Source organism: Lepisma saccharinum, chromosome 7 (assembly GCF_977018435.1).
Source record: "Lepisma saccharinum chromosome 7, izLepSacc3.1, whole genome shotgun sequence".
Classification (NCBI taxonomy): Eukaryota; Metazoa; Arthropoda; class Insecta; order Zygentoma; family Lepismatidae; genus Lepisma; species Lepisma saccharinum.
Window position 1 is genome coordinate 84103964 of NC_139235.1, and position 18910 is coordinate 84122873.

At 42.7% G+C, this 18910-nt stretch overlaps 1 protein-coding gene across 1 annotated transcript in view; it reads right to left on the reverse strand.

The window, feature by feature from the left end:
* Positions 1-18910, reverse strand: part of LOC145989976 (meteorin-like protein) — a 269077-nt gene that overhangs the window by 162499 nt on the left and 87668 nt on the right. Inside the window, exon 2 of the mRNA XM_083125530.1 lies at positions 2836-3218. Within this exon, the coding sequence (XP_082981656.1) occupies positions 2836-3218 (383 nt within the window). The remainder of the gene's footprint in view (positions 1-2835; positions 3219-18910) is intronic.

An 18910-nucleotide genomic window follows, 5' to 3' on the forward strand; every position in this document is an offset into this window, starting at 1 on the left:
AAAGTGTGTGCCATTTTTTTTCCACCGCTGGTATATACCGCTGATCTAACATTTTATTTACCGCTCTCCTCAGTTTTTATTTACCATAAATTTGTCTCCCTATTGATAAGTCTTGATACGTCCTTGACTGTTAATTGCGCCGATGCAGAAAACTTTGAGTTTCATGTTGTGCAAAATTGTGTCCTATGATCTTCCAGAATGTCTACAATTTCGTAAAAACCAAAATTCAGTAACTTTTCCAGGTTTTCCAGAGGAAGAACCAACATTTTTCCGGCTAAACACTCGCACTTAGGATCCTACTTAACCATGTTTTAGAATATTCACGTCACATGTAAAGGCAATGAGAAGGGCAACTCTACAGAAATTGACTGGTTGGAAGGGGGAGAGAATCAAGTATCAGGGGATTTCTCACTAGGTTATCCTAGGGGCCGCAATTCCAGGGGCGGCCCCAGAAATGTAACGCTGAAGGGACAATATTCGTGGGGCCTGTAATCAGAATTTATCAGATTTTTTATCCTTAGTCTAAAGTACAGGTGTGCTACATAATCATAATGTAAACATATTACATTCCATTGTCACGAGTGAGACATACAGACTATATTTTTCATATAAAAGTAACTGTTCTACTGACAGTTAAGCAACATTTTTCTTACAGTTCCTGTGCAATGAAATATACACCTTAACTCTGTTGATTAAACATATGTAGGGCTAGCATATTTTTTTGGGTAAGGTTGATGTGTTCCTTAAACATATAGAAATTCATATTATGAAGAAACTAATTAAATTATGGGCTTTTTAAGGGCATATTTTACCATTTCTACGTGATAAGCATATTTTGATGGATTTTCGGTCATATCCATCATATTTTTGCATTTTCAAGAAATATACAGCAATTTTTGAAATGGATTCGATCTTACTTCCATTTTTACTCGAGTTTTTTTTTTTTTTTTTTTTTTGGACTGTAGCAAAATCTTTTACATTTTTATATGAAAATTTAGAGAAAGTATTGATTGTGCACTCCACGTAGTACGTATGTGAAAATATTTCAGCATTTAGATATTGATGTTTCAAACAGTCCAGTTATAAGAGCATATTTTTCAACTTATAGTGCATATTTTGTAAAATTTTAGGTCATAAGAGCATATTTTGGTGATTTTTAGGTCATAAAAATTCCAGCCCTAAATATAAGCAACCTTAAAATACTTCCCCACATTTGTAGGTATAAGTGAAAAATTGTGTGTCAGGGTGGGACAGACGAAACGCTGTCTCTTCACTTAAGAAATTTATTTTCATTTCTGTGAATTGTCAAATGAGAAATTAATTATTTAGACAAAGAGAGAAGGTAATTGACGTTTGAATATTGTAGTGGAGTTGAGGGGTTGTAACAGTTAAGGGATATATTAATTGATTTTTTGGGTCACGGGTGGGACAATAGAAAACAAAAGTTAATCAAAAATTTAAAATAAACAAACAATATGCTAAATATCTTCCGCTTTCTAACTTAATTATGTATAATACTTGAAGCTTTATCCGCCACACAATTTTAGATTGTTCACTCACAAGATAGGATAAAGTAACAGCATTGCATTTAATTTTAAAAACTGAGTTTCAGGGGCACTTTCATGTGATGCCCCATATACAAAGCATTCCCTGATATTCGCTACGAGACTCGGCGGCAAGCGGCCCGGCATCAGCGCTTGTCTTCCCCGGTGAACGGGTCCGCGACAGTTGCATGCTACAGTCTGTTTTTTTTTCCGCTCTCTGTAACTTCGCTCTCTTTCCCTTTCCGTTGACGTTGCAGACTGACGCCAGTATAATCCTCCCTTGGAAGTTGTGTTGTGTCGTGTCCGTGTGTTGAAGATTGTGGCTTAATATGGCACCACAAAAGTTTACATTACAACAAAGGATTTATCTTGTCGAGTGTTACTTCGGAAAGAGGAATTGTGGAGAAGTGCGACGACGTTTTGCAACGAAATTCCTTAGTGTTCCAGTTCCACATAGGACCACTATATTAAACCTCGTAAAAAAGTTTAGAGTAACAGGGTCAGTTCTGAATAAAAGTGGAAAGAAAAATGGGGAAATCTAAAAAAAATAAAGTATACAAAGACAATCCGCACACCATTCGTGAGTTAAAAAGACAGTATTGTACGAGAAATCTGGAAAATTACAATAGACGAACTTGCACGTGTAAATGCCAATTTCCCTCGGAGATGCCAGGAATGTGTTGCAGCAGAGGGACATCATTTTCAACACCTTCTGTAGTCAAGGTTAGTACACAATATGAAAACTGTAATTTTAATAGCAGACTCTAGTGACTGTCGCGGACCCGTTCACCGGGGAAGACAAGCACTGATGCCGTGTCGCTTGGCGCCGAGTCTCGTAGCGAATGTCAGGGAATGCTCTGTATATTTCTTACAATTATGCAAGAACAATAAAGCAGAACATGTTCAATTTTGATGTACTCCTGATGCGACGTTCATTATATTTCATTACAAAACTGGGTGTGTTCATTACCAAGAGTGGCAATATTTAATCATATTTTAATAACATACTTTTTCCCCTCTTCATTGTCTTTGGATGCTGTAGTGATGTATATTGTTCATTATAATATCTTATAATAGCCTACTTTGTTTACAATATGATTTTGTAATTTTGGATATGCTTAAGTATGTCACCGGCATCCTACTCGTAATATAAAGTACACAATTATTTTTATGTACTCTACGCATATGTACTTAGATTTGCGTTCCCGCAATTGACTTATCGCCAAGACAACGCCCGTGCTCATTTCAATTAGTAACTCCCAAGTAATGTAATAGCAAAAGTCACACCTACCTTCCTCATCGTGGTGGTAAGCGTTCTTGGGCGTCGGCTGGAGATCATAGCTGAAGGCGGCGACCTGCCTTTGAAGCGCGACGGGGCCGGCCTCCACGTAAACGGCACCCTGCCCCCCTTTGCTGTGGAAGCAGCGCGCCAGTTGCGGATGCGCCCCGTCGTCCACGGCGTACAGCAGGTGCAGCGACCGGTTGCCCTCCAGGAAGAGCCGCGCACCTTGGAAGTCTGCGGACGCTTTCACGCATGCGCGGAAGTCGCGTCCGGATGAACCGAGCCGGAGGACCACGCGCAGGGCCCCCTTCGGGTAGGTCCACTCCACGTGGCCCTGCGAGCAGCGGAGGTACACGGGGGTCACGCTCCTCGTGTCGTCACTCTGGAGGCCACTGCAAAGAGAAAAAGGGCATTGATTATAATAATGCATGACTACTTTACAAGTTTACATAATTACAAATACACACTAATTCTAACGACAATAATTTCTTCGCCGCGGCAGAAAATGCGCGTGGAGTGAAACACACGAGTAATAACATAACAGGGGTAGACAAAACTAAAAATAATAACTTTTTCTGAACCGCCAGCTTTTTTTTTTTTTTTTTTTTTTTTTTTTTTGCAAATATGGTCCAAGAAAACCATGAATCCAACTAAGATAAAGCTATATACAGGGTAGCCCAAAAGTAGGTATACAGTATATAGTATATTTGTGATGGGATAATGTATAACTACTTTTGGCCCACCCTGTATTTTGAAGTTTTACCTTTGAGAGAGAGAGAGAGAGAGAGATTCTTTTCTCTCTCTCTCTCTCTCTCTCTCTCTTTTTCTTTCTTTCACCAAGAAGAAGAACCTTTCTCTCTCTCTCTCCAGGTGGAAGGAGAAAGTTAGAGCGAGAGAGAAGGAAGGAAGGAAGGAAGTGAAACCCCCCTCTCTCTCTCTCACTAAGAGAGAAACAAAGAGAAAGAAAAATAAGAAAAAGGAGAGGAGAATAGAGAAAGTCTCTCTCTCTCTCTTTCTCTCCCTACCTTTCCCTTCTCATTCTCTCTCCCTTTGAAAAGAGAGAGAGAGAGGAGAGGGAGGGAGAGAGAGAAAGGTGGGGTTCTATTTAAAACATTTAATTAATTAAGAATTAAAATTAATTAATTCTTGCGCCGGAATGGCCTTCCCAATGAAGGCTCAACTGTTAACAGCATAAATAACTATGCAATACATTCTAATATATGGCAGACTCTACAATATCATACCATATAACTGCAGATTTTCAAATTCGGGTAGCAACAGTAAAAAAAAACGTGTGATAATATGTTTATTATTCTGATTTATTAATGATACACAATACAGAAAACACACACACATTTAAAAAACACATACTGTACTAGTTATTTTTTTTAAAAAAAAAGTAATGGAAATTTCCGTAAGCAAACTCGAAATATTTTTTGAAAATATATTTGGGCCAATCCATGGCACTTCAAAAAGTAAAATTAGTACAAATAGCATTTAAACAGCATTAAGCTTTAGCTTAGTGCGGGACACTAAATAGTTACTAATTTGATATTTACATGTCCTTGAATGGCTTTAAGAATACAGATTAACAAAGAGAAGTGGAAAATGTCATAAATGTTGTCTTCTTACATTAAGACTTTAGTGTATAAGCAATGCTCAATACATTTGTAATTTCCACAAATAAAATTTATGAGTTGATATTCTTCAGTTAAAGTATTAGGTGAGTAATATGGTATTAAATTGAGTTAATTAATGAGGTATTCACATAGATCACGCCCGGAACTTTTTTTAAAAAAATAACAGTAAAAATAAAAATGTTTACGCTATAATAAACACATGAGATGAAAGGTTAAAATCTACATTTCCCCCCCAAAAAATATGATAGATAAAAAAATTGTAAAAATTCACAGAGTTTTCAAGTTGTATGGTGGTGTGAATTGCTCCAAAACAACGTTGTTTACAGAGCTCACTCTTCAGGACAGTGACAATGTCATCATTCTGAATACTATAATGATGATATGGATGAGCTCAATGTCTTTGTTCACAAAATATTTAGATTTGAAGCGTGTGATTGTCACACTCGGAAATCATGGTTTGGCCCATTTTTAACTAAATTTTAAAATCCAGGTGTTCTGTTTTGATAATTCATCCTTATCTAGCGCTTAACCTAACCCAACCTTACCTTAATGAACGCATAGCATACGACTAAGGCTATTGGCTGCTCTATTTCTGACTAAATGGCTCATGTGACTGTTCCTTGATAGCATCGGCACATGTTCCGAATTGCTGGTTGTTTATTCTGATCACAGTTGCAATATTTCTCTTCCAACCGGTTTAGACGAAATGGGATTAGGAGAAACTGGATATCCTATTTCGCCAAAAATGGCTGATAGGTGCTGGCTGATAAGCCATTAGGCGAAACGGGATTAGGCGAAATGGGATGCGATCAGGGTGCGAAATCATTGAAGATTAGTGTGGGTAAGGAAGATCTTAATCTACACACACACATATATACACTTATACATATAATACATATTTATAATAATAAATATACAAGTAAATTCACATTTAAAATACATTTTACTATTATTATTATTAAGTATATACTTTTATATATATCAGATATTTAAAAAGTAGCAAACTAATTCCTTTACTGACTGGTTAAGGTTGTCAATAATTAACAAAATAGTTGAAATATTTTTATTATGTTTTAAATTTTTGTTTAGTTTTTGCTTTCTTTTAGTATAAATCGATTAGATTTCATAGTCATTTTTGCCTTGTATTGATATTTTATCTTTATTATGAATATATTATTTTTTTATGAATATATTATATCAATATAACATTTGTAATTGGTGTAAGATCTGTAAATGGTCTCTTGAATGAGAGAGAGAGAAAGTATGCAACACTCACAAACACAATACTTTGTGTGTGTTCTCGATACTATCCTTAGTAAAGTATATTTGAAGTAAAAAATAATTGGTCGCCTTTTGCTTTTATAAATAAAACACTCTCCCCCCTCCAGGGAAACTTTTGGTGGGAGGGATTTTTGAAGTCAAGATTGTTGGTGGGGGAAAATCCCCCATGCCCCCCCCCCCCCAGGATTTCGCACCCTGGATGCGATCCTCTATATATACATATGAGTTGCAAATACAATATGGAAGGCAGGAACAGAGACACTTCTTTGTGGAAAGGACAAGTGACCCACCCTCCTTGATCCTTCCGTGTGGATGTTCACCAGCAAAGCTCTAGAGAGTTTGTTTTGTGAATCCTTTTCCGTTGTTGGTTGCTGTTTACAGCACAGTTGGCTCGTTATGACGCAACGAAACAAGGAAGCCATGTTTTATCATCTACGCCAAGTGGACCGTGGGAATCTGCTCCACGCGACAACAGCGCCATTCATTCCCCGAGTACCCGCCAAGTGTCCGAAGGGAGTTGATGCAATTTTTCGCAACCCTTTGTCGCGTTCTGCTGGGGCTTTGGGGCGCTGAAGTCACGAAAGAACTTTCCGCACGATAGCCACGTCACGTCATGGTTGGTATGGAAGGAAGAGGCAAGTTTGTGAGAAGCGAATTCTCAGAGGGCAGCACCATCACACCCTGAAAAGTGAAGAGTAAACGCCAAGCTACTACATGAACAGTGAATATCTGTGGGAAAGGATCGAGATTGCCTTCTGCTTTGTCGTGAGGATAGAAACCGCTCACTTAATACGTGACTTCCCCCCCACCCCACCCCCTCTATATAAAAAAACATTTATGTACGTAAAAAGTTAAAACAGTGAGTTCTGGAAAGTGCCACCACTCAGCTATTCAATGTTGGGTTTTCCATTTCATGTTTTCTTGCTTTGGATATCTATTCCGCCTCTTTGGACTAATCGCGGCAATGAGGATGAACGGCAACGAACACCTGTATCGGGACTCGAACTCGGGACCTCGCAACTGGGACATTTTTGGAACAACTATTCAGAACAATAATAAAAATGTAGGTTAACTAAACTTATTCTTTCAAGAACAAAAAAAAGCAAGGTGCAATATTGTTTTGAAGCAAAATAATATATATTTTTCAATAATGTCAGCTGATTGATTGATTGATTTAGTTTATTTTACTTCGCGTTTTTGTGCCTCTTGGCTAATTTGCGAAGATGGGGATGAGTGACGAAATTGATGAATGGACATTCACAAACAACCAAGCCCGAGCGGGATTCGAACCCGGGACCCTTGGCATCGCAGCGCGATGTGCTAACCACTCGGTCACAGGGTCCGGCAATAATGTCAGCTGAAAACAATACTATTTGTTTGTAACATTCTCTTTGGAGATTCCCATTCTTGAACGCCCGCACACATACACGCAGAGGGACGAAGAAAGAGAAAGAAAGCTAGAAGGTAAGGGAGAGAAGAAAATATGAAAGAGAATACTGGATGAAAGGAAGAAAAGGAAAGAAATTAAGAGAAAAGATGGAGAAAGAGAAAATAATGAAAGGAAATAAGAAAGAGAAGGAAATACGGAGAAATATGAAAAGAAAAATAGAGAGATACACAATAATATGAAAGAGAAGGAAATATGGAGAAAGAGAAGAAAAAGAAAGAAGGAAATAAGAAAAGAAGACAGAAATAACAAGTGAAGGAAATAGGGATGAAGGTGGAAAATGAAGGATAGAAATGTAATAAGAAATAAAGGGAAACAAGAAGAAAGAAAAATAAAGAGGAAATGTAAAAATCGGAAAAGATAGAACGGGATAAAAAAATGCAGGAAAAAAAAGTTTTTTTAGCCAAGCATAAATATAATCGTATCACACACTGCAAGTCGAATGCGTGTTAACAGCATGCAAATAAATGCCTGGCCCGAAATCGCAACAAGATCCCAAAGTTCCAATCTTCTAACAATTAAAACTCACAAAACTGAATTTTTTAGTAACTCTTTTACTGTATCAGTGGTTAGGGACTGGAATGCACTTTCACATGAAATGAGAAAATCAATTTCCATAGGTATCTTTGTATGCTACGCCCTCCCTTGCCCGGGAAAACAAATGCTACCACTACCTAGATAGAGGCGGCATAATCTCCCTCGGACAAGCGAAATAGCGTTACGGTCCAGGTTAAGTTCGTGTGTAGGAACCGGTGACCGACAGTGCATAGTGATAAGCCATATCGAATAAACACAAAGACATATGTACTTTCAGATTACCACCTCTTTACCTGTAGCCGGGAAGCGGCTAGCTGCATACCTGAAAATCACGGGTAGCGACATGCATACGAAAATGATATAACCCAAAATTAACATGAAAATAAAGAGTATATTCTATTCATAACCAACAAAAATGGAATCATTACAGGTCCCCACACTTGCACTCTCACATTCTCTCTCTGATTCAATCCTCATGGGGTCATCGACATAAGAAATTATACATGACATGTACAGGTTTTATCACGACAAGCCCTAATTATTGCATTCTCAATTAATTTTTATCTTACTTTTTGTCTAATCAGGTCATTTGTGATTTTGCTCCAGTGCTACTTAAATCCTAGCCAGCCCTTACTTAAGTTCACCTTTTGTTTTTAAAAAAGAAACTAGTCGGCGCGGTGACAATACATTACTTGACCAGTATAAACAAAGGCGTCTCAACGGCAATTACATTCACGTGGGCGGACGCTTTCCTTTTACAAGACCTCACGTGGTTCCAAACATAACAAATAACCTCCGTTGAGCGACGCAAACATATACTCTCTAGCAGGCGGGACTTAAACACTTCGCCGCGACGAGCAATTCACATTACCAGGCAAATACTTTTACTAAATGATCACACATGCGGCCTGACATAGCTAGCATTGACACATAAAAATGAACAAACCTCAAGTAGATTATGCAATTAAGCGGGCGGCGCTTTACTCTAATAGTACGCACTTTAAACAAATACAAAGGAGCACAAACAACAATGAATTTAAGATCATAAAAAATATCACAAGGAATAAGAAAAATTGACCTGAGACGAATAGATTACAAATGACAAGCGCGACGGGAGTTTGATATAAAATTTCGAGTTGAGTGGGCGTTTTCAAAATGTCGACGAATTTCAAGGGCGTTCTCTAAATCAATCGGGCCGTCACGTGCTGACAATCACACAGGCGAATACTTTACCAACTCTCAGCTTCCGAGGTGCATCCTGGCGTCTTTATGGGCGATTGAAAACACATAGTATCCACGCGAAAGGTTTCTTTGGTCGCGACGATGAAGATGCGAAAAGGATTCAAACACCTAGTTCCCCGGCTCCTCTTCCTCTCGGGATCGGTGGATCTCCGTGGTATGGCGCGGTTCGGACGTCGCATCTGAGCGGTCGTTGTTGGCGTCGTAGGCGTCGTCGGGGCGTCAACATCTCTCTCTACGTCTCTCTGTCGCGGCTGGTAGGCGTCGTCGGGGCGTCAGGGCGTCAACATCTCTCTCTACGTCTCTCTGTCGCGGCTGGTAGGCGTCGTCGGCATCGTCGGGGCGTCAACGTGGCGGATGGTAGGCGTCGTCGGCATCGTCGGGGCGTCAACGTGGCGGATGGTAGGCGTCGTCGGCATATCAATAGGGCGGCGTTCGGCGTTCTCTCTCTCTCCATGGCGGCGGATAGGCATCATCGGCGTAGTTTCTTCTGACATCTGGCGAATCGACGTAACGCCCTCATCTCTCTTCTTCTAGCCCGCCATAGTTTCCGGTGTTCCTCGTTTCTCAAAAATTATAAATGGCGTAAGGTAGTCACGGAAACACGGTTTCGCTTCAACTTCCCCCAGCGGTTGAGGTAGGCGCACTCGTGTAGACTTACTGCCTATCACACACACTGGTGTTCGCACAACACAACAAAGTCCACCGTACACGAAAGGTAGCGCCAAGGTGCTCTCGTTCCAAGAATCGCGGCAAAACTGTATATGGAGAGTTAGCACGGAGCTGCTCTCACTACAGGGATCGCGGTAAGACTGTGTGTCGAAAAACCATGTCCTTCGTTTTATTTAGATTTTGAAAAGAGACGCTAGGCGTTCGTTGAAGTGACGCTTCCGCAGAGGTTATTCCACCACGCTCTATTGTCTCCAAACTAGGACGGACCGTGTCCGAAGTTTACTCAGACGGATTAAGCTTCAGCCTCGCTGTCGCCATAGCTCAACTGCAACCGGTGTCCACAAACTGATCAATTACAACCGATTTGATCTGGCGTCCGTAATTGTTGCTTGATCGCGGCGAAACTCCACACATCCGTCCTTGCACATATGCCGCTGCGCTGGTATAAGTTTCACGTGAATCTGACCGTTGGAAACCGAGATATTTAAATGTTTGTCATTACGGTCGACTTTCCTAAGCTTTACACGCATAGCGTGACCCTTCAGGTGCTCACCCTTAACACAAGCGAATGTCTCGTTCCTCCCGTCGGCTTGGCAAAAATCAAATATGTAATCTTACAAATTAAAACTCTCAACGCTTTGAATCAACACGTCTTTTTACCGCTACATACATGAATAATAATGATAATAATAATAATGACGGTAAATCTGACTGTCACAACCTCGCCCTTCTCCTTCTTCCAAGGATTTCGTAAGCGTGAAAAATTCGCTCTACACAGGGACAGAAATTTTTTTTGTTTACAAATCCTTGAACACTCTGTATATAAAATAGACCAACAAATACATGAACACCCTGTATATAAAAATTGACAAGCAAATACATGAACACCCTGTATATAAAAATTGACAAGCAAATACATGAACACCCTGTATATAAAAATTTACTCTGAGCGGCACGGACACTGTGACCTTCCAGATACATAACATATATAATAACACCCTGAATATAAACATAACATGAAGAGTATGTACACAAAACAAGAACAAGAAGTGAGCATTTACGCGTCAGCTTGCACTCTTACGTCGCTCTTACTCTCGTACATGGGCGAACCGTGTCTCGAATTTGGCCTGTTCGTGTCTCTCGCTGGGCTCCATGGTATTCTTGCTCCACGGCGTCCTGCATCTCCTCGATCTGACTCCGGGCTGACCGATCGGCTATGTGCGTTGCGCCGATAAAATCCATCCCGGACTTGGCCGTTCTGAAAAAAGCCGTCGTTTCTCCTTGGTGACGCACGAGTCGGACCTCCACGCCGTCTACTGCCTCTGAACGGGCGTCTTCGTTGCGGTGAAGGTGAATCTCGCAGCTGGCGGTTCCTTTCAGCCCCTGGAGCGTGGTGCTGTCCTCTCCATCCCTGCTGGACTAGACGAACGCGCGGGTGTTTATTCCGGCGCGACGAATCATCTTCCGGTCGGCGCCGCTTGCTAAACTTCTCACCTCTGGTTTTTTGCCTCTCCTCCTCGCACTGAAACAGGTTTTCCAGTGTGAGGGACATCGCGTCGGCGTCAAACACGCATGCTCCATTGAGATGGCGACGAATCTCGTGTGGGAAATGGTACACCAGAGCGGCTATTATCTCCGCCGTGGTCATTTGGGGTTGCAGAGACTTGAACTCATTGTAACGTTTCCAAAAGTACTGGGCATACGTGAGTCCTCCGCCCCTGTCGTATCGTTCGTTTCGCACCTGCATCAGCATCCTCTCGACCTGCAGGGGACGTTGAAAATAAGTGAGAAACGCTTCCTTGAACTCCTCATATGAATTGAAGTTCCCCTCGTTCCTGCCCATCCAGTTCTTGGCCCGGTCCTGCATTAAACCTTTCAGAATCAGAAGCCTATCCTCGTCTGTCAGACCTAACTCACGGGCGGTAGAATTAAATTCCTCGAGGTACGTGGAAGGAAGAATTCTGTCAGCACCCGAAAATTTTTTGAAGTGCTTCCGGTATTCGGGCGGAAACAGAGCTTTCCTCGCGGCCGGTGGGTCAAAGCGTAAATCTTCGTCCCTCTGCTCGCGGCGCGGACTGAACCGTGGTGACGCAGTGTCTTCTCTTCGAAGGGGGCGGGGCGTTCCTGGAGCTCGCTGGTCGCTTTCCCTGTTCGAACAAGTGGCGACGTCGGCTGCCGGTGGTGACGTCAATCTGGGCTCCCGCGACGATTGTGAAGTGCCGCTGCTAGTCATGCTCAGTTGACGCACTTTCATCTCGAGGTCCTCAATCCGTTCGGAATTTCCTTCAGCTCGACCTGAAATTTCTCTCACTTGTCGCCCCAGGGTGTCTATGCCACGGTCACATGTCGCTTCCAGCTGCACGCATTGTCGGGCCATCTGCTGCATACCTTCCTCCTGGTCGCGCACGCTCTGGGACAGTGTTGCCATCTGGTTTTCTTGCCGGTGGATCCGCGCGTTGGATTCGGCGATCTTGGCTTCGACACGGGATTCGCATTCCTGTACTCGAGTGACGAGTTCTTGCGTTATCACCTCACCGGAAGTACGGATGGTCTCCTGGAGGCGATCTTCCGTCACTCGCATCTGGGTGCTGATGGCCTCTATCTTGCTTTGGGTCGCTTCCATCTTGGCTTCGAGCGAGGCTTCGATTCCGCTTCGCGTAGCTTCCATCTTTGATTCTAGCGAGGCTTCGATTCCGCTTCGCGTAGCTTCCATCTTTGATTCTAGCGAGGCTTCGATTCCGCTTCGCGTAGCCTCCATCTTGGCTTCGAGCGAGGCTCCCATCCGCAGTAGCATCTCGATGATCTGTTGGGAGTTGGTACCACTGAGGCTAGCTGCTTCGTTGACCCGTTCTGCTTCTCCCAGAGATACCTGTTGCGCGCCGGTCTCATTGGCTCGCCCCCCGCTGTTCGGTAGACTGGTGTCTTCACGTGGACTTAATGGGACCTCGCACCGGGAACAAACCTGGCTAGCTGTGCCGACGTTTTCACTTTCTGGGAACTCCTCGCTGCAGACATCGCAAATCACCCTTACGTCACTCATGTTTAAGTTCTCGATGCGGCGGTTGCGCAATTTCATGAAATCAAATATTCAACCCTCGGTCGATTCTCAATGCTCGCTGACAAGCGTAAACGTGAGCGCTCACAATATATATAAAAAATATATTTATACAATTCACAAACGAAAAAGATAAGGGCGGTCGATTCCCCTTTTGCCAGAACTCAACTTAACGCCTAATGCCATATGCCAAACAAAAATTTTAAAATGCCTAACGCCTTAAGTAGCTGCCCTACTACCTTGACAAAAATAAACGCCTAATGTCTCAATTACCACCTCACGTCAAAATAAAACAATAAAATCTCACAATGAAACACAGTTACATGACACCAAAATACGCCTGACGTAGCCCTTACAAAAACGACATATGCACCTGCACTGAGGGTGCTTTCGATTTAAAATATACCGGTCCCTGTGTTCGCGGCGCCAAAAATGTATGCTACGCCCTCCCTTGCCCGGGAAAACAAATGCTACCACTACCTAGATAGAGGCGGCATAATCTCCCTCGGACAAGCGAAATAGCGTTACGGTCCAGGTTAAGTTCGTGTGTAGGAACCGGTGACCGACAGTGCATAGTGATAAGCCATATCGAATAAACACAAAGACATATGTACTTTCAGATTACCACCTCTTTACCTGTAGCCGGGAAGCGGCTAGCTGCATACCTGAAAATCACGGGTAGCGACATGCATACGAAAATGATATAACCCAAAATTAACATGAAAATAAAGAGTATATTCTATTCATAACCAACAAAAATGGAATCATTACAGGTCCCCACACTTGCACTCTCACATTCTCTCTCTGATTCAATCCTCATGGGGTCATCGACATAAGAAATTATACATGACATGTACAGGTTTTATCACGACAAGCCCTAATTATTGCATTCTCAATTAATTTTTATCTTACTTTTTGTCTAATCAGGTCATTTGTGATTTTGCTCCAGTGCTACTTAAATCCTAGCCAGCCCTTACTTAAGTTCACCTTTTGTTTTTAAAAAAGAAACTAGTCGGCGCGGTGACAATACATTACTTGACCAGTATAAACAAAGGCGTCTCAACGGCAATTACATTCACGTGGGCGGACGCTTTCCTTTTACAAGACCTCACGTGGTTCCAAACATAACAAATAACCTCCGTTGAGCGACGCAAACATATACTCTCTAGCAGGCGGGACTTAAACACTTCGCCGCGACGAGCAATTCACATTACCAGGCAAATACTTTTACTAAATGATCACACATGCGGCCTGACATAGCTAGCATTGACACATAAAAATGAACAAACCTCAAGTAGATTATGCAATTAAGCGGGCGGCGCTTTTCTCTAATAGTACGCACTTTAAACAAATACAAAGGAGCACAAACAACAATGAATTTAAGATCATAAAAAATATCACAAGGAATAAGAAAAATTGACCTGAGACGAATAGATTACAAATGACAAGCGCGACGGGAGTTTGATATAAAATTTCGAGTTGAGTGGGCGTTTTCAAAATGTCGACGAATTTCAAGGGCGTTCTCTAAATCAATCGGGCCGTCACGTGCTGACAATCACACAGGCGAATACTTTACCAACTCTCAGCTTCCGAGGTGCATCCTGGCGTCTTTATGGGCGATTGAAAACACATAGTATCCACGCGAAAGGTTTCTTTGGTCGCGACGATGAAGATGCGAAAAGGATTCAAACACCTAGTTCCCCGGCTCCTCTTCCTCTCGGGATCGGTGGATCTCCGTGGTATGGCGCGGTTCGGACGTCGCATCTGAGCGGTCGTTGTTGGCGTCGTAGGCGTCGTCGGGGCGTCAACATCTCTCTCTACGTCTCTCTGTCGCGGCTGGTAGGCGTCGTCGGGGCGTCAGGGCGTCAACATCTCTCTCTACGTCTCTCTGTCGCGGCTGGTAGGCGTCGTCGGCATCGTCGGGGCGTCAACGTGGCGGATGGTAGGCGTCGTCGGCATCGTCGGGGCGTCAACGTGGCGGATGGTAGGCGTCGTCGGCATATCAATAGGGCGGCGTTCGGCGTTCTCTCTCTCTCCATGGCGGCGGATAGGCATCATCGGCGTAGTTTCTTCTGACATCTGGCGAATCGACGTAACGCCCTCATCTCTCTTCTTCTAGCCCGCCATAGTTTCCGGTGTTCCTCGTTTCTCAAAAATTATAAATGGCGTAAGGTAGTCACGGAAACACGGTTTCGCTTCAACTTCCCCCAGCGGTTGAGGTAGGCGCACTCGTGTAGACTTACTGCCTATCACACACACTGGTGTTCGCACAACACAACAAAGTCCACTGTACACGAAAGGTAGCGCCAAGGTGCTCTCGTTCCAAGAATCGCGGCAAAACTGTATATGGAGAGTTAGCACGGAGCTGCTCTCACTACAGGGATCGCGGTAAGACTGTGTGTCGAAAAACCATGTCCTTCGTTTTATTTAGATTTTGAAAAGAGACGCTAGGCGTTCGTTGAAGTGACGCTTCCGCAGAGGTTATTCCACCACGCTCTATTGTCTCCAAACTAGGACGGACCGTGTCCGAAGTTTACTCAGACGGATTAAGCTTCAGCCTCGCTGTCGCCATAGCTCAACTGCAACCGGTGTCCACAAACTGATCAATTACAACCGATTTGATCTGGCGTCCGTAATTGTTGCTTGATCGCGGCGAAACTCCACACATCCGTCCTTGCACATATGCCGCTGCGCTGGTATAAGTTTCACGTGAATCTGACCGTTGGAAACCGAGATATTTAAATGTTTGTCATTACGGTCGACTTTCCTAAGCTTTACACGCATAGCGTGACCCTTCAGGTGCTCACCCTTAACACAAGCGAATGTCTCGTTCCTCCCGTCGGCTTGGCAAAAATCAAATATGTAATCTTACAAATTAAAACTCTCAACGCTTTGAATCAACACGTCTTTTTACCGCTACATACATGAATAATAATGATAATAATAATAATGACGGTAAATCTGACTGTCACATCTTCAAAAGAAGATTAAGAGAAAGTTTTATGGAGTGATTTTTTTTATGTTTTTCTTTTTGTCAAGTAATTAATACATTGTGGCCTCTTATGTATATAAACCTATGTATGAGTGTAGTACATGTATATATATATGTGTGTTTTATGTATTTCCTTGAATTACATATTTTTACCGCGGATGGTTTGACATGAAAGGTATATATGTGATCGTTATTTGCAATGTTTATATATGAATCAATTTATGAATATGTTCTATATTATGAAATTGTGTATGTGGTTGAGTGTAAGAAAAGGCATGAGCCTTAATTTCGGCCACAAATAAATAAAATACAAATAAATAAATAACAACAGTCTTCATGGAAGTCCGCAGGATTTTTTTCCAGGGAGGGGCAAGGAAGGTATTTTCTCCAGGGGGGCAAACAAGGCACATTTTCTCCAATAATAGTGTTGTTCCCTCAAAAAAGATTGCTTAAATTTGAATGTATCATATTCACGCAATAATTAACACACATTATTGCAGCTGAAATGAAATTATATGTGAAAAATATATAATTTTTAGTTGACTCATTTTCCTAGGGGGGCCACGGTTCCCCTTGCCCCCCCCCTTCCGGACGCCCATGACCGTCATTGACATCCGAATTTGTACACGGTCCACATCAGTATCTCAAATATGGAAACAGAAATTAATGCGAAACCTGTCACGGTAAGAGAAAGACTGGAAGACAGGGCAATAATGGTCCATTGTTATGCTGAAGAAACATGGAGGAGACTGACAATGCGAAAATTCAAATCTCAATTTATCTTTCTCTCAAGTCAGTCAATCCTTTAGCGGCATAAGGGAACATTGTTGAATATTTTAAAAAAGGATTGGAGTCCATATAGGGAACGGTCGTCCGTGGCTTTTACAGTATCGCATTTCCTCCACAGTCATCCAATCACCGACGTAAATGTCTAGAAAGCAAAAATGGACGCTGGGAAGAAATTTATGGCTGAATAGCGGATCCGCAGACAATAGGTTTCGGGTTTGCATCACCGCCAGGAAAAGTGGAATGTCTCCTTTCGAAACAATGGCGGACAGAAGAAATAATTGTCGTTTGGAAGACAAACCCACGGGCTGAGTTATCCCGAAAGAATTGCGATCACGCGGTTGTCCTTGCCAGTCCGGATTCCACTTCGCCAAAACTCCGCTCGTACGAAAGTGGCCAGCCTCTTTTCTTTGTCGTGGTTTCTTTTTCCTTTTTTGATAGCAAAGTGCCCTCGAGATGGGCTTTTCGCCATAATGGAGGACGAATATTGCCGGACAAAGGACGCTCTGGACATCTCGGTAGGCCTGAATGACATTATTGAGAGCTCGATCCAGAAGGTCCTTTCGTGCGGTAAACCCAGACATTGATGGATTTTGAATTGCATCTCTTTGGAGCCTTTTGCCTCCGGCACCGATCTGATCGTGACAATCGACAATCGCCGCAAGACTCGAGGGGGAGTAATACGAAAAGTATAAACCCGGTGTTCCCTTCGGCTGGAGAACATCTGGAATTCCCTGTCGAGAAATTCGCATATTGACAACTGGACTTGGGGGAAAACCACCACAATTTTTATTCGGTGGTGCCGATTCAGCACTGGTTGAAAAGAGTCATTGTTGAGAGTAGTACCTTGGTTCTCGGGCTAACTGTAACGGGCTACAAAACCAGATGTCGTCGGTTCGAATCTAGGTCAAGGTTCTCATTTCTGTCGTCACCTCTTCATCCGTTATCATGGCGAAAGGGTTGTAACTTGTCATGACAGGGAGATCGCTCCACCTTAATCCGCCTAATTGACAAGCTCTAGAAGGCTGGAGCAACTTGCCTCACTATTTTGCGTCGATAGACTTCTGCTGAAAAAAATAGTTAGGCATTCAATTTCCTCTCAACAAAAGACGATCATTTTCGGCCTTTTCGCCGCCCTATCTACTCTTCAACATCATTGTGTCTAATGTTTATTTATCTGAAATGATGGATGACACACCCTGCCACCTAGCGGCAAAAACTGAATATACATCGAGCAATGGTCGGGTTATGGCAACACCAATGCGTTCTATTGGCATAAAAAAGACGCTCAGCTGTTCCACTGACAAAAAAATAAAGAATTTAACCTGTCACCTGTATTTCAAACAGAGTTGTTTTTTTGTGAAGCCACACGGGAGGGAAAAAATCACTACATTTCATCCAGCGTTGCTTGGCATGTTAAAAAGACATCGCCTACAATTTCCCCACCCCTCTTCTTTGTCCTTGCGCACCCTCCATTCCGAGGGTTTTATCAACCCCACGTGTGCCGGCTACTTTCAACCCTTTCAAGCGACCGTCACAAAAAACACTACAAACTCCCGCCTTTTCTAGAGTCTGGAATTAGAGGAGTCTTGACAAGATAAATGGAGAATGGGGAGATCCCGTGTGAGCATCTGTTGCTTGCTTTTCTTGCATTAATGGTCTGGTTGCTGAGAAACATCGGTGCATGTGTGAGCAGTAGGATACTTCCACAGCGTAAAGGACAGAATACTAATTTTTCTTGGTATACTTTTGCACTACGAGCCCTACAAGAAAGTTCTGCTTACAAATCCTGATGTTATGCAACCAAGCACTACAGATTCAGGGTTGTCAGCCGCATTTTCTTTGATAGATTGATTGATTTGATTATTTTAAGTCGCTTTTCTAGCACCATGATGCGTGTCCCTGTTCTTGTCCGAGTGTTGTCGGCAGTGGCGTATACTGAATCCAAGGTCTGGGATATCTCACTATGTCACGTGGTCCTAGGCTATGAATAGAAATAAGTTTACCAACTCCTAAGAAATCAGGTTGCCAACTCCTAAGAAATCAGGTTGCCAACTCATTGGAGATCAGGTTGCCAACTCGTAAGAAATCAGGTTGCCAACTCGTAAGAAATCAGGTTGCCAACTCGTAAGAAATCAGGTTGCCAACTCCAGAATCACCTCACTGATATGAATAATTTTATTTACAATTTCTGATCGATTTTTCTCCTGTATTTTATTCTCTAGACTTCAGGCTTCGCAGATAGCCTGGAATATACGCTCCTGGTTGCTGGGTTTGAGTAGATTCTCAAGAGCCGGAAGAGCAGCAACAACCGACAACACTCAGACAACAACCATTACTAAGAGAGCCATCCACAGCCAAGCAGACCGTGAAAAAGAGGGGGATGGAGAAGAGAAGTTAGTGTTGGGCGATATTGAAAAAATATCGTCCAGGCG